The sequence below is a fragment of the Eschrichtius robustus genome, chromosome 20 (assembly GCF_028021215.1).
Source record: "Eschrichtius robustus isolate mEscRob2 chromosome 20, mEscRob2.pri, whole genome shotgun sequence".
In the NCBI taxonomy this organism is placed as follows: domain Eukaryota; kingdom Metazoa; phylum Chordata; class Mammalia; order Artiodactyla; family Eschrichtiidae; genus Eschrichtius; species Eschrichtius robustus.
Window position 1 is genome coordinate 23,235,422 of NC_090843.1, and position 20,473 is coordinate 23,255,894.

General features: G+C 53.5%; 1 protein-coding gene across 2 annotated transcripts in view; it reads right to left on the bottom strand.

Moving 5' to 3' along the window:
• Positions 1-376: 376 nt before the first annotated feature.
• Positions 377-20,473, bottom strand: part of PLEKHM1 (pleckstrin homology and RUN domain containing M1) — a 51,156-nt gene continuing 31,059 nt past the window's right edge. The window contains exons 7-14 of one of the 2 annotated variants that reach the window (XM_068530864.1): positions 18,707-18,968; positions 14,419-15,342; positions 11,979-12,124; positions 8,572-8,765; positions 4,063-4,126; positions 3,375-3,532; positions 2,925-3,035; positions 377-2,612 (exon numbers count right to left, since the gene is read on the bottom strand). In XM_068530864.1, coding sequence (XP_068386965.1) covers positions 2,501-2,612; positions 2,925-3,035; positions 3,375-3,532; positions 4,063-4,126; positions 8,572-8,765; positions 11,979-12,124; positions 14,419-15,342; positions 18,707-18,968 — 1,971 coding nt within the window. In that variant the 3' untranslated portion in view covers positions 377-2,500. The remainder of the gene's footprint in view (positions 2,613-2,924; positions 3,036-3,374; positions 3,533-4,062; positions 4,127-8,571; positions 8,766-11,978; positions 12,125-14,418; positions 15,343-18,706; positions 18,969-20,473) is intronic. The other variant, XM_068530863.1, reaches the window with a different exon arrangement.

Consider the following 20,473-nt stretch of genomic DNA (forward strand, 5'->3'; position numbering starts at 1 on the left):
GAATTACTTCCCCTCTTCTCCATGCCCAGTCCTGGCACACAAGCCCCCTGCTTGCAAATGTTTACCAATAACCACTCCCCTCCTGCCCTCCATTGCCTAGGGTTTGACTGACAAGAGAGCAGGGGCGGCTATCAGATGGTAACTGAGGGCCTGTGGTCTCCCCCAGTCAGCAGCAGCATTAAGATTCAGAAACCAGGGACTTCCCTGGCGGTCCAGTGGTTAAAACTCTGTGCTTCCACTGCAGGGGACCTGGGTTCAATCCCTGGTCTGGGGAACTAAGATCCTGCATGCCAGGTGGCACGGCCTAAATAAATAATTAAATAACCGAATTACTTACTTAAAAAAAAAAAAAAAGATTCAGAAACCAGACCACAGGTTAGAAAGATCAGGTCTTTACTGCAAAATCATTCAAAAATCACACGCAGCAGTTCCTTCGGTACATTGCAAAGCACTTCTCAGGGCCAGGGCCCCTCACTAGAAACAGTTTATTGCATAAAATTAAATTTTAAAAATAGTGTGGGCACTACTGAGGTTCACATCAGCTTCCCATTGGAGGTGAGGGGGTTAAAAGTCAACTCATCCGAAAGCATCAGCAGCTTTTTGGTATGGGGGACGGGCAGCTCTAAGGCTACTGATCTCAGGGAGGGCGGGGAGTGGGGCGTGCCAGGCCCCGCCAGACCAAAGTGAGCTCCTCCTGCTGCCTCCTAGGGACCCTCTGGAATACAGAATATACTCACAGGCCCGAGGAAACAGGGCTGGGCTCAGGCGGCGCTGCCCACCCCAGGCTCACTCAGGGATCTGGACCACTTACGGCTCTGATCAGGCTGTGTTTGTGGTGGAGCATTAATGCTGGCTATGGGGGGTGGGGATGGGGGTAAGGATCCACTTTCTTTGGTGCGCTGGGCACAGGTGTGCACCATCTTCCGTGATGGGGACAGGGAAGCTGTGTGACAGCCCCCTCCCCCATCCACCTACCACCTCCTCGATTCTATTGCACAATTTATCCAGCTCCACAAGGCTGGGCAGGTGACTCAGCAGCCAAATCAGCCCAAGGGAGAGGTGGGAGTAGGTTCGTATCTTGACAGTGAAGGCGGATCTCCACCTAAGGCCCCCAATCCAAGCTAAGTGCAGATAGGATGGCCAGAAGACCCCAGGGCTGAGGGGTGCCTGCTGGATCCAGGAGAGGTGGGGGGGGGGGGAGGCAACAGAGAAATCATGCCCAGATTTCACCCCCCAACCCCAAGGGTCTAAATATCACTTTGAAAACAATTCCAGGCTCCACCCCAAGGCCCCTTCAAAAGGCAATTGTGCTCCAGTGAAATTTTCCAGTCTCTCGGCAGCGCCCCTCCTGGGCCAGTCCAGCAAAGCTTTGTGAACTCTCATGGCTTTGTAAACTGAGGCTGAGCATCCTTCCACGAGGGTGGCTTCTCCTGCGTGTCCCTGCACATCTCAGCAGCAGGGCTGACACTCTTCGTGGAAGGACGAGGGTCACTGTTCGACAGTGGGGACCCAGCCTACCTCTGTCCCGGTGGGGGTCAGTCAGGCGGGGATGCATTCCTGCGTCTGCAGCAGTCCCCCGCCCGGCTGGCTGGCTGGCTGCTTGTCAGTGGTAGGAGTGAGGAGGGCAGGGGGCTGAGGGGTGGGCTAGATGGCGACCCTTCCCTGGACCAAGGAAGGCTCAAAGTGCTGACAGTGCTGGTTCCGAGTCACTCCCCTCCTCCTGTGGGACCAAGATCCCAGGCTATGGGAGAGCCAGGGGCTCTGACATGGAGGAAGTGATGGGCTTTTCAGGCGAGGAGGGGGCGGGGAGCAGAGAGGAGAGGGAGAGGAAACACACGGTCCTCAGGACTGAGCCTGCCTGGCCCCCCGGGGGTTTGGCACGTTGTACAGGAGCTGTCGGCAGCGAGCGCTCGGTGAGGGGGAAGGAAAGGCACCCGCCAGCTGTCAGGCTCTGTCCTAGGGGGCCTGTCCACCCAGCCGCCACCCGCCTACAGGCCTGGCCTGAGCAGTTCCTGCACATTTGCTCAGGGTGAGAGTGCCTGGATTTCTTGGGTAACTTGTGGAGGGTCAAGAATAAAAAAATATTTTCTGTTGAAATATGAAGGGAAAAAACCCACCTTAAAAAAACTAGGCCTTTTAATCAGGAATGTGGAATTGAAAATGCTTCCCAAGTCTTATTTCCACAGTGTTTGAACAGCCCTAATGGAGATGGTGTGTCAGTGAGGGGATCCGGGCCAATTAGTGCAAAGCCCCTCTCCTCCCACATCCTCAGACAGGGGCATCTGCTGGTGTCCCGGCCTCCTGGAGCAGGTGGGTGGGGGGCAGGAGGTGTCATCAAGAGCTCCCAAGGCTCCCTCTCATAGGCTCATGCTCTGATCACATCCGAGAGTCTTCCTGACAAGGGAGACATCTGTGACACCTTGAAAGCGTGACCCAGGCTGATGGCCAACCCAGCTGGGATGGCTGAGCCCCGGGTCCCCGGTGGGGACAGGAAATGGGGTTAGGCGAGAGTGCTCTGTTCCTGGTACTTGCGCCGGCGGGCACAGCGGGGGCAGCCCTTCTTCATCACGGCCTGACAGCTCTGGTGGAAGACGGTCTTGCATTCGCCACACCTGGGAGAAAGCAGCAAGCACTGCTGGGACCGATGGGCCTCCCAGGGCTCGAGGCTGGTCAGTGTTCCTGACGGGGGCCTGCCACCCATGGCACATGGCACTGCCTCTCTGTTCCGGGACAAAAGGTTCTCGCCACAGTGCTTACCCCTAAGCCCCGCAACCCACGCTCATACTCTCTATTCTATTTCCCTTTTTATAAATACTGCTGAGACTCACAGAACGATTTCTTGCCTATGTTTCAAACACTCTGCAGTTTAAAGAACTCAGCTCCAGGTCTGTTCAGAGGTCAAATCCGGGTCCGGGGACACCTACTGAAAATGAATGAATGCTCCCACCAGTTCAGTTTTCCACTCCCACATGGGTTGGAATGGAGGTTTGGTGGATGAATTTTTCCATTTAGAGGCCTCTGATAATGAGCAATAACTGGGGACAAGAACAATTGTTACAGGGGCAGAGGCAGTGGCAGGTACCACCCACCAGGTGCCCGCTTTATGCCCGGCCTGTGCCAACACTCCAGGCCAGAAACTCATCCAGTTCCTCCTCCACCTGCTCATAAAGGACAAAACTGAGGTCCTCCCACCGCAACCCAAAGAGGCAGCAGCCACCTCTTCTCCAGAAACATGGATGGCTCGGTAGAGGCAGGGAGTCCTGTGAGGGCTCGTCTTGTCCCCCTCCCTGGGCACCGGGCCTGCCGCCCGGGGACTCCGGGGGGCCGGGTGGGAATGGGGGTGGGGCGGGGTGGCTGGCTGAGGGTCCGCATACCTGACTGTGGTGTCAAACTCAAAGGGGAAGATGATGTCATGGTGGTGGCAGATCTGGCAGATAAAGCCGCGCTGGGTGCACAGGTCGCAGTGGTAGACGTGCTGGGAGGCAAATTCGATGAGGGACTTGAGGAATCCTTCATACACCCCGTCCGCGATCTGTGGAGGGCAAGCCCGGGCCGCCGGGGCCTCTTAAGCACCTGTGCCGAGCCTGAGGCCGTCTGCAAGACGTGGTCTGCTGCTGCTCCTGGCACCCTGCCTGAAGAACTCCTACCCCAAGAGGAGTTTCCTTCCACTTGGGCGAGAAAACCTCCCAGAATCAGACTGAGCACGTGCAGCCCTTGAGCACGGAGGAATCCACTGTACCCTCCCTTGAGGAAAGGAACGTCCCAAACCCTCACCCCTCCCTCTGTCCTCCCTGCCGGGGAGGAGTCCAGACGCAGGGAAGGGGCTGAGCCCTGTGATCCTGGGCTTTGCTGCAGTGCCTGCTTGTCCCAGGGGCGCTGGGGGCTCAGCCACTGCCCAGGAAGTGTGGACGGCAGGACACCCGTTCCGAGCTACCAAAAAGCTGAAGACGGCCGTCTGGCCTCAGTAGACTGCAGGCACTCTCCCCCAACCCCATCATCTCCCTTTCTGATTTCTCCAGGAATAAGGTCCCTCTAGAGAGGTCTGGGGGGTGGCATTCTTACCTGCTGGAGGTCCGCGACACTGTACTTGTGAGGAGACTCCAAGAGATAATTCCTGTGGTTGAGCCTTCAAAGAAAACACAAGAGATTCCTTAGAAGGAACCCGGGCCAACCTGGGTTTGGTTTCATTCCCTCAGCGCTGCTGACCAGGCATAAACAGCTCCCGTCCGGGCGGAGCTGTCAGCCGCCTGGGCTTGGGATCTGGGCTTCCAGGTGACAAGCTGTTGGGACCTTGGGCAAGTTACTTAACCTCTCTGAACCTCAGGTTTCCTCACCTGAAACAGAGAGCTGTTCTGAGGATGAAATAATTTATTTAAAGCATCTGGCACAGTGCCTCATACATAGTAAACAATGAATAATTATTAACCTCAGTTGATAACACTGCACTGTATAATTGAAATTTGCTAAGAGTAGAACTCAAATATTCTCTCTGTCTCTGTCTTTGTCTCTCTCTCTCTCAGACACACACACACACACACACACACACACACACACACACCATGTATATACATAAAAATATATAAAATATGTGAGGATGATGGATATGTTAATTAACCAGATGGGAGGAATCCTTTCACAATGTAATCATATGTCAAATCATCACAACATACACTTTAAATGTCTTACAATTTTGTCAATTATACTCAATAAAGCCGCAAAAATTTTAATTTGAAGATATAAAAAAATAAACATCTGTTTAAAAAATAATAATGATGAGGATGATGAGGAAAGCTAACGCTTGGTACCGGGAACGAGACTAAGAGCTTTATATATATTAACTCACTTAATTCTCACAAGACTCCTGTGAGGTTGACACTATTATAACCCCCATTTTGCAAGAGGAAATGGAGGCCCAGAGAGGTTAAATAACTTGCCTGTGGTCACACAGCTAGTAAGTGGCGGAGCTGGAGTGTGAACGAACGCAGGAGTCTGGCTCCAGAGCCTGCATCCTTTCCACCCAGTGAATGCCTGTAGGTGTTAGCTGTTGTCATTATTGCCACCATTACATACCAGGGACAGGGCTGGGGACAGAAATGCACAGGACGTGGCCTCTGCCTTCCTGTAGCCCCTGGTCTAGTGGAGGGACAGACATTCAAGCATCTGGTTTCAGTGCTATGGGAGAGGAGCTGAGACATGTCCTGAGTGCAGCAGATCCCATTTCAGAGGTGGGGGAGGCAGAGGATGAGGGCTCAGCTGCCAACCCAGCTCTAGTTTCCACCTCACCAATGGCACAGATCCCAAGGGTCACATCCTGAGAGATGGAGAGGAAACACCTGCAGAAATTCCCCTGGTACAAAAACTTGTCTGACCTTGCTGTGTGTCTGTGTTGGTACTGGGGTTGGGGGGAGAATTCTCCCAGTCTGAGGAAGCGTGGGAACCTGCCCCAGGATGCTCTGGACATCTGGGGGCAGGAAGGTGCCAGGCCCCGCGGCATCTGGAGTGGGTGCTTGGCTTTGCCCACCCCATGGCCTCAGTTGTGGTCCAGGGGGGATCCCACCCGGGGCCAAGATGGCAAGTTCCACCAGGCAGGCAGGCAGGCCAGGCTGTGCTGCGTGGGGTGAGGATGTGGCCACTGTCTGCTCAGCTCAACATGCTGGTCTCCCCAGTAAACTTCCAGCTTTCTGGGAACAGGACGCTGCCGCTTATCACCAGGAAAATGCAGGGGGTGCGGGGTGCACAGGCTGTTCCTGAGCCGGCAGGAAGGGTGGGGCTGATTTGGATGGAGAGTCCTCTGTCATCTGCCCTCTGCCCGTAGTCGTGGAAGCCCAGGGGGCCAGCTAGGCCCAGGGCCTTCCCTACGAGCCACCTACCCTGGGTCTGTCACACCCTCAAGTGAGGCCGTACAACTGTTGGGATAGATGAAGTCAGGGAGGAGTCCCCTTCGCCAGGGCAGCCCCCTGAGAGAAAGGGGATCCCACATCCAAAACCTGCCTGTTTCTCCTCAGCCCTTCCCGTCCTCTCACCCTTCACTCTGGCCGACTCAGTCCAGGCCTCCTCACCTCCTGGGCCAATTCCTACACCAGCACCCACGCCCCACTGCTGCTAAACTGGTCTTTCCTAAACTCCTGACTGAACGTGACCGTCCCTTGCTCAAAACCCCTCAACAGCTCCCCACTGCCAGCAGAATGAAATCCAGACGCCTTTGCTGTGGCACAGGGGACCTTCGAGGTCTGGCCCCTGACCCACCACCTGACTGCCCTGAGCCCCCCGAAGGCCCTGGCGAGCCATGCTCCTGCCCCGCCTCCATGCCGTGGGTTCCCTTAGCCAGGAAAGCGGGCCCTCCCTTCCGCTTTCTCCTCTGCTTCTTTTGCTGAACCCCAGTTCACTACGTACGTGATGCCGTTTGTGTTGTGGCAACTCCGTTCTCCTGTGTGAGGACCAAGTTGGGTCTGGAGCATCTAACAGAACTGATGGTGGCCAGACTAGAGAAGGGGGATCCCAACTTTCTGCTTGACTCTCTTTCATACTATTTGAATACTATCTTTGTAAAGAAGAAAAAGAAAAGCACTTTTTCTTTTTAAAAGAACAAAAGAAACGAACTTCACAAACCCTCAGCTGATGCCACCTCCTCCGGGAGCTCCCCTGGCCCTTCCTTCCTTCTTCATGGCACAGACCGCCCTGACCCAGGGCCATCTGTGCACCTGTCCCTGTCCCACCCCAGACATTGAGCCCCTCATGTGGCCCTCACCACAACTCTGGTAGGCCACGTCAACACAGGGATCACTGGCCCATTTTACAGACAAGAAAGCTGAAGCTCAGAGAAGTGAAGCAACTTCCTTGAGTCACACAGCGGATCTGGGGCCAGGCGGAGGCTGCTCCTGAACTCTTTCCCCCGCCCCACGCTGCTTCTGAAATGGGACTTCCACAGGCCTGGCCTTGCTTTCTCAAAGGCTGGGAGCACCGTGTGCAGTGCTGCCGCCCAAGGATGGGAACAGCAGGGCCAGAGAGAAAGAGGCAGGACTGTCCCCAGTGCCCAGGCAGGGCAGCCCGGACAGGCCAGTAAGGCTGCTGACCAAACACTCTCAGCGCGGCAGGGATGGGTGAATGAGGCCAGCACCCAGGACGCACCCTACAGGCACCTGGTCTTCTCAGGTCTGCAGAGAACCCTGGACTGGGGAGGGTGACAGGGTCCCACCTGACCTGAGCTTTTACCACCCTGGACAGCGGGGCAGGAGGGCAGACTCTGGAGCCCTGGGTCCTGGAATCTCAGAAAGGATGGGAGTGAGTAGGGACCCAGGCACTGAGATGATGATGGAGACAGAAATAGCCTCCCCAGCAGCAGCCTTCTAGGTCTCTCATGGTGGCCCCCAAAGGGCTTTCTGCTCTTCTGGGCCCTGAGGGGGAGACCAGGGCTCAGCCGGCTGCTCTGGGAGCCTGTGAGGGGCCAGCCTCTGCTCCCTGCCTAGGAGAGGGCTCCCCGCAGCAGTCTCTCCCTGTGCCGCCCTGGCCCTGAGGAGCCGAGCGGGAGCGGCTCTGGGAGCACGGGGACCAGGACTGAGCAGGCGAGCCCGTCAGACAGGTGGTCTCTGTGCCAGCGCTGTCGGGAGGAGTGGCTGCAGGGGGAAAGTGGAGGGGCTTGTGAGCTGCTCTAAGACCTCAGAAACCCAGCAACGAAGCCCAACTGGGCAGCAAGCACCAGCTCATCCACCTGAGGTCTGACCTCCTAGGGCCCCAGGATAGCACAGCCCCACAGAAGGTGTCACCCCTCACCCCCGACTGAGCACTGAAGGCCCCCCTCAGGCCCCGGGTACCAAGAAGCTTCCTGAAGGGCATCCTAAGGGTCCCATGCAACCCTGTCCTCTGGCGAGGATTTGGGGACGGATGTTGCCACAGCAGCAAAGCAAAGCCGCCATGGGGTGAACGGCTAGTGGGAACCAGAGGAGCCAGGGCGACACAGCCCTTCTTACCTCTCCAGCCTCCTCTCACCACATCCCTACTTCCCTCCTCACTCCCCCGAAAGTTCTCCCTGTTCTTTCCACGAATGGGGCCTTCATTCACAGCCTGAGCACATCACTCCTTCTATCTGGAACAGTCTTTCCTGCGTCTCCTCGCTTTCCCACTCGTTTGGCAGGTCTCACCCTGGATGTCAGTTCCTCCAGGGAGCCTTCCCCACTCCGCCCTCCTCCAGTCTGGGTTAGATCCCCCGCCCCTCTAGTAGGACTTCCAGGGCGTCCTACTCTCTCCTCCAGCCCTCACTCTTGGTGGTAGCTGCTGCCTTACTCACCTGCCATGCCTTCCAGAGGGCAGGACCCAGGTCCACCTTGCTCAGCGCTTGGGCCCATGCCCCAAGCCCAGTGATGGACCCTGAGCACGTTCTCAGTAAATATTTGTCAAACGAATGAATGAACAAATACACGCACAAATAAAAGCCACTTCTAAGCGCAAAGGGAAGGAGTTCTCCTCCCAGCCCTGGCATTTCTCCCAAGAAGCTGCTTTTGCACTGACCCTGTGTGTGTATGTGTATTTGTGTGTGTGTGTGTGTGTGTGTCCATGCATGCCCAGGGTGCTCACCTCTTGCTCAACTCCTTCAGGGCTCCGCTTCGGCACAGGCCCAGGTAATCCCCCAGGAGCTTCAGCTGCTCCCGGCTCCTACCGATGAGGTGCATCGGCTCCACGTGCTCGTACAGAGACGCGTTCACCAGCTGCAGGTTGATGAGGGGCTGGGCCCGGATCTGCGTCAGGAACTTCAGGGCCTGCCTGCAGACCTGGGGACACCACCAGGCAGCGAGGGTGAGACAGGAGGGCCGTTTGGTGAGCACCTGAGGGCCAGGCACTGTGTTACCTACTCACTCGCTCACCCCTCCAACCACCTGCCGAGGGAAGTGGTACCTTCTTCATTTTATGGATGAGGAAACTGAGGTTCGGAGAGAGGAAGTGACTTGGCCAAGGTCCACGGCTCGTACAAGTCATGATGTGAACCCAGTCTATCTGACTTCCAAACCCACTCTTCCCCCTTGACACCAGCTGCTGCCCCTCCTGGCAGTGCTGGGACGGAGGAGGGGCTGCTCCGGTCAACGCGCCTCTCCTCCTGGGCCTCACAGATCCTTCCCACTATTTCCTGTCGTCCCTGCCCCCATTTTCCTGCCGAAGGGAAACAGGCAATACCCCGGGCCGACTCAGGAACCAGGTGACAGGTCTGAGTCAGGCTCCAACTACAGGAAGCTACGGATCAGACACAGCTTAACTAGAGGTTTCCTGAGCTCCCTCCACCCCTGCCAGCAGCACCAACCAGGGCCCCCCAAGTCTCCATGTGGATTTGAGTGATCAATCTGGGCCTCTCCCACGTGATAGGACTTTGAAGGTTCTACCCGCAGCCCTGACCCTGATGCCAAAGCGAACTACTGGGCACCTACTATTTGCCAGACACTGGGCTAAGGACCTCGACCACATCCTCACAACAACCCAAAAGGGAAGGTGTCATCATCCCCATTTTACACATGAGGAAACTGAGACTCAGAGAAGCTGAAGTGGCTTACCCAAGCCACCAGAAGAAAGCAGAGCCCAGGTCTAAACCGAGGTGTTGTCTCTGCACACTTGGCTGCCTCACGTGCTGAAGAGAAGCCCCTCTCCCCTGCAGTCTCCTCCTTGCCGTGATAAGGATGGAGGAGCTGAGATGTTCTCCACCGTCAACCGCCCTGCAGCGCTTACGAGTCGGGCTTTGGCTCCTGGTTCACCCCTTCCCAGCTGTATGGCCTTATGAAACTTACTTAACCTCTCTGTGACTCAGTTTCCTCATCTGTAAAATGGGGAAAATAAAACCTACCTCCCACCTACCGCATGGGATAATTTTGAGCTTAGATGAAAAGAAAATCCATGTAAGCATATCCTCAGTAAAGGGGAGCTGCCATCAGACTCTGTGAGTGCCTGTGTGGTCCAGGTGTCTGTCCCCTGGCTCAGGGGTATGTAATAGGGCCCTCAGGAGACTGTTAGGCTGGGGGCTGCTCCACCAGCTTCACCAGCATCTCTCGCCTCCCCCAGCAGCTGACAACTCCATCTTTTCCCATTTCCCAGAGCCCTGAGGAACCAGCCCCCAGCCAATAGGCAGCCCACAGGCAAAAGCCTGGTGAGTCCGTGACTCAGGTCAAACTGTTGTTCCCCAGCCCTTCCGACAACTCAGTCCCAGGCTTCCGGGGATGCTCAGATGAAATACCACGCAGGAATGCGCACTGAAAACTGCCAAGTGCTGCCGACAGGCATGGGCTTCGAGCTCCCCAGGGACTGGTCCTCCCCCGTGGGTGTGGAGGAGACAGACAAAGAGAGAAGCCCCAGGCCTGGGCTGACATCCTGCCAAGTAGTGCCAGCCGGACCTCGCACAAGTGGGTCAGCCAGAGTGGTAACAGTGGACAAAGGGCCCCTAACCCGCCAATCAGCCACTTTCTAGTGTGAATTTTCGTGTCCTTCCCAGGCCCGGGATCTTTGAGAGAGCTGGATATTTCCTGACCTCAGGCACCCTAAGGGAAGTGTTATAATTCTCCAGTTGGAAAGAGGAAGTGGCACCAAAATTACAGCAGTGAAAAGAAGATGGCTCAACAGAGGTATCTGGGTGTTGTAAATAGTGAGGGTGTTTTATGGCCAGAGGGTTCTTTGCATTTGTGGTGATCTTGAGGTTTAATTTTCTCCATGTAGTTAGTTAAATACTTAACATTGAGGGCAGGGGTGGGGATGAGGTAACCAATAAAAAAGCCAAAGTGAAGCTAATGTCTTTGGGAGGTTCTCACCCCCAGGGGGGTGGAGGTCAGGGTGGTACAGGCCCTGAGAATCATGTTCCCTGGACTCTGATGGGGACACGTGAAGACACCTCCACACAGTGAGGCGGCACGGCTGGCAGGCCTGGGTCTTGAGAGAAGCAACCAACCTCTTCCCGGTGTTTCTGTGTCTTGTCTTAGCAGAAATCTGTGCCTTTGGAAGAAAGCCAAGTTTGCACTCCTTGAGTCAGACCCTCAAGCAAATTAGGGGCAGAAGGTGAGGCCTCAGGGCACTAATGTAAGGCACCATCTAAGTGACTGGTGGGTACTGTCTCTTTTAGTCCTCACACAGCCTGGGGACAGACGCTGTTATTAATCCCCCTTTACAGACGAGGAAACTGAAGTTAAATAGTTTGTTCATGGTAACACAGCTATGTAAGTGGGTAAGCTCAGCTGAAGAAGAGGAAAATCTGAAAGATCATAGAATACATCTTATGCAGAAGCATTTGGTGAATATAAAAAAGTACCCAAGATGTAATACTAACTAAACAGAGCATGTTATAAAGCAGTATGAGTCCAGTATGATCCCAAACTTTACAAAAAGTAGATGCAGGAGCTTGTATTCTTGGGGGTGGGGAAGAAAGACTAAACAACCGAATAAAGATGATTTTCAATGGTGAAAAAAATAAAAGTAGATGCGTATGTTAAAAAAAAAAAAAATGCACGGAAAAATGCTCCCAGGGGAAGTGCAGCCAGCTGGCTAGCCCATTCATCCACCTACCCACCCATCCATCAACCCACTCATCCTTCCATCCACTCATCCACATCTATCCACCGATCTACCCATCCATCCATGCACGCATCTACCCACCTAACCCATCCACCCAGCCATCTATATCTAATCTATCCTATCTATCATTTCCATCTATGTATCTAGCTGTTGGTGCTTTAAACAGTTTTATCTGTATCCATGGGGAGCTGCAGCAAACCATCCTCAGATTCCCACCTGAGGACAAAGGTAGGCACTGACAGAGCTCTGTCCAGGGGCTGGAGACCAGCACCCAGTTACTTTCTTGGTCAACTCCCCCACATCATGGGGCCTGAACTAGTGACCCGGGCTTCCCTAGAGCCAAACTCCCCCAAACATATGAACAGCAGCCACAAAGAGGAGCAACCCCTCCTCTGTCACTCGGCAGCCCTGTGTGGCCACGGCAGGCTGGGCTCCAGACTTACCGGGCGCTTGGTGAGGTCCCAGTTGTGGATGATCCTGGCCGGGATCACTGAGGCATCGTCTTGATGGCAGATGTCACAGTAATAGAGGCCAGAGAAGGCACAGAGCTTGGGCCGTACAAACGAGAAGCCGATCTGCCGGGAGCAGCCTGGGGAGAAGAACAGTGAGAGGGTGAGCAGCGGTGGGGATGGAGTCAGCTCCTGAACAACACGGAAGCGGCCAAGGCAGAAAGGGCCCCCTATCTAAGGAAAGTATCCATAGAAAGATTAAAAAGGAGAGTACGAAGATGAAAACCACCACCGCTCATATTCCCACCAGTCAGAATCAACCCTATTAATTAATCTTTACGACAAAACACTGTTAAGAATTATCAGCGGCATTTCACAGCTGAAGAAGCTGATGCACAGAGAGGTCAGGAAACCTGCCCAGTCACACAACGACTGAGTGGCACAGCTGGAGTCAGATTTGGGTGGGGCTGGTGTACAGCCCTCATTCTCTTATTCCCAGCTGCCTCTCTTCACTGCTTGCACAACAATGCCAGCCTCCTCTAGGTCCACCCCTCCACGGCGGCCCAGAAATGGAAGCCACGGAGTCAGGGTCTTGGCAAGCAGGGCAGGAGCTGGGGACATGGGGCTGGCCACAGGGAGTGGGTGGGGAAGCCAGACAGAGGCAGGGCTGTCTGGACATGGCCTGGTGCCAGCTGGAAGCCACAGCTGCCTGATAACCTCGGGACAGTGGTTCAGGGCCAGCTTCAGTCCCTCTGCTGGAGGGCCCTCCACAGTGGGGCGGGAAGGTGGGGGGACCGGGAGTGGGGTGCGCCCAGGGCACAACAAAGGCCTGGCTCGAATCCTGAGCACAGGCCCTGTCTCCTACAGGGCCAGGGAATGAGTCCCTTCCACCTCCTGGGAACTAGAAGGACCGGTTCTTCTGCATGCTAGCTGTCTCATCCTGACCTTCACCCAAGTTTTGCAAGGTTCCAATTCCCTACTACTTGCTATTCTGTGGGGTTATTGCAAAGTTTAAATGGAGTTTTGAAAGTGCCCTGTAAACTATGAAATACAAGCCAGATGTCAGAGGTTGGTGTCTGCCCGGCCACCGAGCTGTGCTCGCAGGCAGAAAGGAGGCCGGAGCTCCCCAGTTTCAGTCTGGCCGGCAGGCTGGCGGGTGGCAGGCGTGGGGAGAGCCACCCACCAGCATCCACATCCCCAGCGAGGGAGCCCTCCTCCCAGCCCCGGAGGCCTGGCCTCCTCACTGAGACTGGCACCCACGTGCTGAAGGGCAAAGTGTGAGCGTTAGGGTCTGGCAGGTGGGGGGCGAGGGGTGAGCAGCAGCTTGAAGATATTTTCTGCAGGAAGCGCTGCTCTGCTTAGCTTCTCCATCCTCCAGGGGCACCAGCGGCAGACCACTCCCTTCTAGATGCCTGAAGCAGGCTTTCCCCTCCAGTCCCACAGGCTCCTCCCCCACGATGGGACAGCTCCTAGACCACGTGCAGCCGCAAGCCTCCCTCTGGCACACTCTGCAGCAAGGCCACCTCCTCACAGTTCACCCGGAGGGCCCAGGGTGATGGACGTGGGTGTCTGGGTTGGGGAGAAGAGCTAGAAATGGAACGTGAGCAGCGGAAGATCACGAAGCCTTGAAAGCAAGGGAGTGGAGAGGCCCTGTGAGGACCTGGAAAAGAGCACAGGTTCTGGGACCATCAAGTCCTCTGCGGGCTCCACCATCACTCGCCGTATGAACGTGGGACAGGTACTTACCAGCCCTGTGACTCAGTTTCCTCAGTTATAAATAGAGATAAATCCCTACAGGGTTGTTGTGAGGATTAAACAAGACAATCCAAAAAAAGCATCTGGCCCAGTGCCCAGCACAGGATTTGATGATGCTAATGACAGAGCAGATGTACTGACGTAGAAGAATATGCATAATATATTCCTAAGTAGAAAAAAGCCAAGTTGCAGAACAATAGTTACAGCTGCGCTGTCTAAAACAGTGGCCACGAGCCACAGGTGCCCATTTACATTTAAATATATTTACATTAAAGCAAATTGAAAATTCAGTTCCTTCCACACTAGGAAGCCACATTTTAAGTACTCAGTAGGCACATGTGGCTTGTAGCGACCGCACTGGACAGCACAGATCTAGAACATTTTCATCATCACAGAAAGTTCTGTTGGACAGCTCTGAGTAGTACGAGACCATTTTTGTAATTTTTAAAAAAACTGTGTCCACTCGCAAAAGCATGCAAAAATTTTTTGGAAGGGTACCATGCCCCTGCTCCAAAAGAATACAATGTGATCATGGAACAGCCTCATTTGCTGCAACTTCCCCGGGGCAGGATGGGGGCGCTCGTGGGGAGCAGGAAGGGGTGCAGAGCCTAGAGTAGGAACCCCACTGCGGGCAGAGCGAGGCTAGCAGGCTGAGGGCGGCGGGACAGCGAGTCGGCACCTGCACAGAAGCAGCCCTGGGAGTCGAGGCCTTTCTCCGTGGGGATGGCCACCAGGTACTGCAGCAGGAAGCCGTTCTCCCGCGTGGCGAACTTCAGCACCTCCTGACAGTTTTCATCCAGACTCCCACCGAGTGTCACTGCCTCCTCAGCCGTCTCTAGGTAGGACGTCAGGACCTTGCGCACCAGGTCCCTCCACAGGGCGGCCTCCTCAGCGTTCCCGGCCTGCAGCTTCAGGATGGCCTTGGCCGTGATGATTTTGAAGAAGGATGGGCCCCCAAGGCTCGTGTCCGGCAGGATATCTCGGATGGTCTCGACTCCATGGCTGTCACTTAACATCTTCTCATTGTTTCTCACGCGGAAGCACTTCAGAGACTCCAAGGACAGGGAGAAGATATAGGGCATCCAGGTCCGGTCTGTGTACAGGTACAGAAGGGATTCTTTAATAGCATCGGGCTCGGGAACCTGGGAAGAAGACCAGTCAAACTGCGGGCCCTGCCGGGTTTCAGGCTCCGAGAGCAGGTCTGAGTGGGAGGGGCGGCCACCCTGGGGGGCCTCTGGAGGGTCCTCGGGCTGGTCTGGGTACTGGATGGTCACCCACTCCTCCTCCTGCTGGGGCCGCCGGCACTTCTGCAGCGCCTCGCGCACACGGTCCAGCCAGTCCTCGGCTTCATCCCGGGACGAGGAGCGCAGGGTCAGCTTCTTGCCCGAGAAGACCAGCTCGAAGCGGCCGTCGCTGTGGGCCGGCCCCACGGACTCACAGCGCAGCAGTGAGCAGTTCTCCACGCAGGTGTGCTCCTCGCCGCTCAGGTAGAGGCGCAGCTCCAGCGGGGAGAGCTCGCAGAAGAGTTCCTTCCAGATGCCCATGGCCCCCCGCCGCTCCACCGTGCCCAGCTTCAGGAGCCCCCGGAATGGGTTAGACAGCCCTGGAGGCAGAAAGAGGTGCTTTAGACGACGGGCCTGACCCTTCACCACCCAGGAGAACCTCCGGGGCCTGAGTCCTGCCCTGGGTGCAGACGACGTGACCACCAGGAGAACACAGGCCCGCCATGGGCCAGATGGGAACATTTTTTGAGAGCCTCCATTCCATCCTCACCCCAGCTGTTGACCTTGTTCTTCAATTTCACCGAGAGAATAAAAGCACTCAAACAATCACCTCCACATGCCCCTCACTACCCTTCCCCTTTCCAGCATCTGCACCCACACTCTGACCGCCCCGTCGCCAGGGATGAGCTGACTATGCTTATGTCTGAGGCCAACCCTCCCATCTGTGCATCTGTGCAGGGGGTCCCACCACCCCCCACCTACTCAAGGACAAGGACGTCCCTCCAGCAATCCTCCCTCCCTCTCCTGCGCTGCTGTTTCCTCCCTTCTCTACTGGATCATTCCCACCAGCCCACAAACACGCTGTTATTTCTCCCAGCTTTAAAAATACCTCTTGACTCCACTCGCGTCTCTAATTACCACCCTGTGTCTCTGTCTCCTTTACAGAAACCTCCCTGGGGAGGTGTGGGAACTGTCTCCAGTCCCCCTGCTCCCACTCCTTCTTCACTCTGCTCCAGGCAGCCTTCTGTCCCCTCATTCCACAGAACCTGCCCTTGGGAAGGCTACCAGGCCCTCCTTGTCGCCAAGTCCAAAGGCCAATCCTTGGTCCCCATCTGGTCTGGCCCATCAGCATCACTGGACACAGCTGAGCCCCCCTTCCCTTGGCTCTTCTCGGCTGTCACTGTCCCCCCTCCTGTCTCCCAGGCTCCCCCTCCTCTCGCTGGCCTCTCGATGCTGGAGGCCCCGGGCTCAGCCCTGGATTCTCTTCTCTACTGACATCAGCTTCCTAGCTGATCTCCCCTGGTCTCAGGGTTTTATGCCAACAACTCCCCAGTTTTTATCTCCAGCCTAGACCTTGCCCTTGAACTTTAGATTCTGATCTTCAACTGCTCTGTGTATGTCTATAGGCTTCTCAAAGTTGACATGTCCAAAAATGAATTCCTGATTCTCCCACTCCAAACCCGCTTCTCTCCTGATGTTCCTCATCTCATAAAATGACAAACTTCATCCTTCCAGCTACTTGGACTAAAAACCTTGGAGTTATCCTTGATTTTCTTTCTTTCACACCCCACATCTAATCCATCAGCCAATCCTCTTGGCATATCCAGAATCTTCCTCCACTTCACACCGCCTGCACCACTACCTCAGGGGTTCAATCCACCGTCATCCCTGGCCTGGCTTATGGCCGTGGCCTCCTAACTGGTCTATTTCCCCTTGTAGCCCTTCAACAAATAAGCCAGTATGACTCCCCCTTTTAAAAGATAAGTCAGATCACGTCTCTCTGCCCCAAACCCTGCAAGGCTGCTGTCTCCCTCAGAGCAAAAGCCAACGTCCTTTCTGTGGCCCACGAGACCCTCTGTCACTCTGACCTCATCTCTAACCACCCCCCTCCCCATCTCCTCCGTTCCAGCTACTCTGGTCTCCGTTCTTTTCCTGGACACACCAAGTACATTCCCATCACAGGGCCTTTGCACGTGTTCTCCCCGCTCGAAACACAAAGATCGTCTCGTGCCTTCCTCCCTCCCTCTCCGATTTACTATTCCCCACAGAAATTATTATTACCTGCCCACACTGTACTTTTACTTGTTTATTTGCTTATTTCCTGCCTCTCACACTAGAATATAAGTCTCATGAAGATAAGGACTTTGCTTTGTTTCCTGCTGTGTCCCCAGCACCTAGAATAGTGCCTGGCACATCACAGATGCTCAGTAAGTATCTGCTGAGTGAGTGAGTGAGTGCGTGCCTACGTACCACACACAGCCCAATGCTCCCTGCTCCCTGGGGGTCAGCCATCCCCTGAACCAGGGGGTCCAAAGGACACACATGTCTCTGTCCCAGACTAGACTAGCCTTAGAGATTTCAAACCATTGTGTAGGGTCTTCCCACCCTTCAGGATACCTGATGATGTAGGCCTAACACACCTTCTCTGGTACGGTTGCAACCATCACATGGGCTGAAAGAAAAACCTAAAAGGAGGCAGCATGGAGACCAGGGCTCTGCCCAGACTCCCAGAGCCAGGGCCCCAGGAACCTGGCCAGAATTCTCCGCTGGGTCAATGCAAACAGGAAATGAGGCGAGAAAGAGACTGACTCTAGAGCACACATGTTTGTTTGTTTGTTTCTGAGGGTTACAGAAAAATTAGGTTATGGTTATTTAATGCTTTCTGGAATTTCACAGGGTGTGGAGATCAAGGTGGCCTCACTGTAAACTGCACATAGAGGACATTGAACAAACAGCAGATCTAATAAACCCCATCAGAGCTGTTAAATAAACTAAGAGAAAGGCCTTGGGAAGGAGCAGTTGAAACACCTGGGCCTTTAAGAGGCGGGGGTTTGCTCTGGGCTACAGACAGAATCACGATGTCTGTATACTCATAAGATTATCTTATGTATCTTACGTATAATCATAAGATTTATAGGAGAGTTTCAGGGAAGATATTTTCCATTTCAATATGTGAAACAGTATTTATGTACTCTGTAGGCAGTTTTGAGCATTACTTTATTAACATTTTATGAGAGGGACTTCCTTGGTGGTCCAGTGGGTAAGACTCTGCACTCCCAATACAGGGGGCCCAGGTTTGATCCCTGGTCGGGGAACTAGATCCCACACATATGCCGCAACTAAGAGTCTGTGTGCCACAACTAAGTGTCCCCATGCTGCAACTAAGAGTTCACATGCCACAACTAAGACCCGGCCCACCCTAAATAAATAAATAAATAAATAAATAAATAAATAAATAAATAAATAAAATAAAAAGGGCTTCCTTGGTGGTGCAGTGGTTAAGAATCTGCCTGCTAATGCAGGGGACATGGGTTCGAGCCCTGGTCCGAGAAGATCCCACATGCTGCGGAGCAACTAAGCCTGTGTTCCACAACTACTGAGCCTGTCAGCCATAACTACTGAAACCCATGCGCCTAGAGCCCAGGCTCCGCAACAAGAGAAGCCACCGCAATGAGAAGCCTGCACGCAGCAACGAAGACCCAACACAGCCATAAATGAATGAATGAATGAATGAATGAATAAATAAATAAATAAATAAATAAAAGATTTTATGAGAAAATATAGTACTCTTCCTGAAATGCTTTCCCGAATTACTCAGCAAGGGTGCTCCTTATTACATTTTGGGATGAGGTTTTCCTTGGGAGAAGACACCGCCCAGTTGGTAACGGAAAAGGGGACTTTTGAACTGCTTTCTGAAAGGCACTGCCCGCAGTGCGGTGCCCGGAAGCCTGCAGAGTCGCCTACCCATCTGCCTGCGATGCACCACCCTGAAGTTCTTATGCTCCAGCGTCGGGGTGGCCTTGCTTCTCCTGCTTCCTGGGGAAGGCACGCAAGCTTTGTCTAAGGCCTCCATGGAACAGCTTCTTCTTGGTCCTTGCGAGAGGAGGCCAGGCCTTGGCTCTGGAGTCCCTCTGGGAGAAGCCACGGAAGCATGGGAAGGACTCTCCGCGGGCTGTTCCTGGGGAGGCCGGTAGAAGTCATCTTCTGAGATCCAGCTCGTGCTTTTCTATTGGGAAAGAAGTAAAAACAGGTTGTTTTTAAAAACATCTTTATTGAGACATGATTCACATACCATAAAATCAACGCATTAAAAGCATGTAATTCAACAGTTTTCGTGTATTCATGGAGTTGTGCAACCATCACCACAATCTACGTTTAGAACATTTTCGCTGCTCCATAAGGAAACCCCGTACTCATCAGCAGTCACTCTCTGTTTCCGCTGAACCCCTACAGTTCCAGGCAACCAATAACCTACTTTCTGTTTCCAGAGATTTGGCCATTTTGGACATGCATAAACGAAATCTTGTAACATGCGGTCTTTTGCAACTGGCTTCTTTTCCTTAGCATAATGTTTTCAAGGTTGATCTATGTTGTGGCATGTATCAGTACTTCATTCCTTTTTATTACCAAATAGTATTCCAACGTATGGATGTACCACATTTTGCATATCCACTCGTCAGTTGATGGACATTTGGGTTGTTTCCACTTTTTGGCAATTATGAATAATGCTGCAGGGAACCCTGACATAAAAGTTTTTCTGTGGACACTCGTCTTCTATTCCCTTGGTACATATCTAGGAGTGGAACTGATGGGTCATATGATAACTATGTCTAACTTTTGAAGAATTTCCAAACTGTTTTCCTAAGCGGCTGCACCATTTTACATTCCCACCAGCAACATATGAGGGTTCCAATTTCTCCACCACCTCTCCATCATTTGTTATTATCTGTATTTTTGATTATAGCCATCCCGTATGGCTGTAATATGAAGTGCAATCTTACGGTTTTGATTTGCATTTCTCTAACATCGAATGACACTGAGCATCTTTCCATGTGCTTATTGGTCATTTGTATATTTTCTTTGGAGAAAAGTCTATTCAAATCCTTTACCCATTTTCAAATTGGTTTATTTGTCCTTTTGTTCTTGTGTTATGGGTTGAACTGTGTTCCGCCCCCCAAAAAAAGATATGTTGAAATCCTAACCCTCAGTACCTAGAACGTGACGTTAGGTGACAGAATGTGAAAACAGGGTTACTGCAAATGCAGTTAGTTAAGATGAGGTCATACTGGAGTAGGGTGGGCCCTTCATCCAGCGTGACTGATGTCCTTATAAGAGGAGAAAAGACACACAGAGAGAGAACACCACGCGAAGACAGAGACACAGAGGGAGGCCACCATGTGATGACGGAGGGAGGGCCTGGAATGATGCGTCTACAAGCCAGAGAATGCCCAAGATTGCTGGAGACACTACACGTTAAGAGAAAGGCGTGGAACAGATTGTTATTCAGAATCTCCAGAAGGAACCAATCCTGCCTGCATTTGGATTTGGACTTCTAGCCTTCAGAATATCAGATACAGTAGTTCCCCTTTATCTGTGGCTTCACTTTCTGTGGTTTCAGTTACCCACAGTCAACTGTGGTCCAAAAATATTAAGTGGAAAATTCCAGAAATAAACAATTCGCAAGTTTCACACTGCGCGCATTCTGAGTAGCGTGATGAAATCTTGCACCAT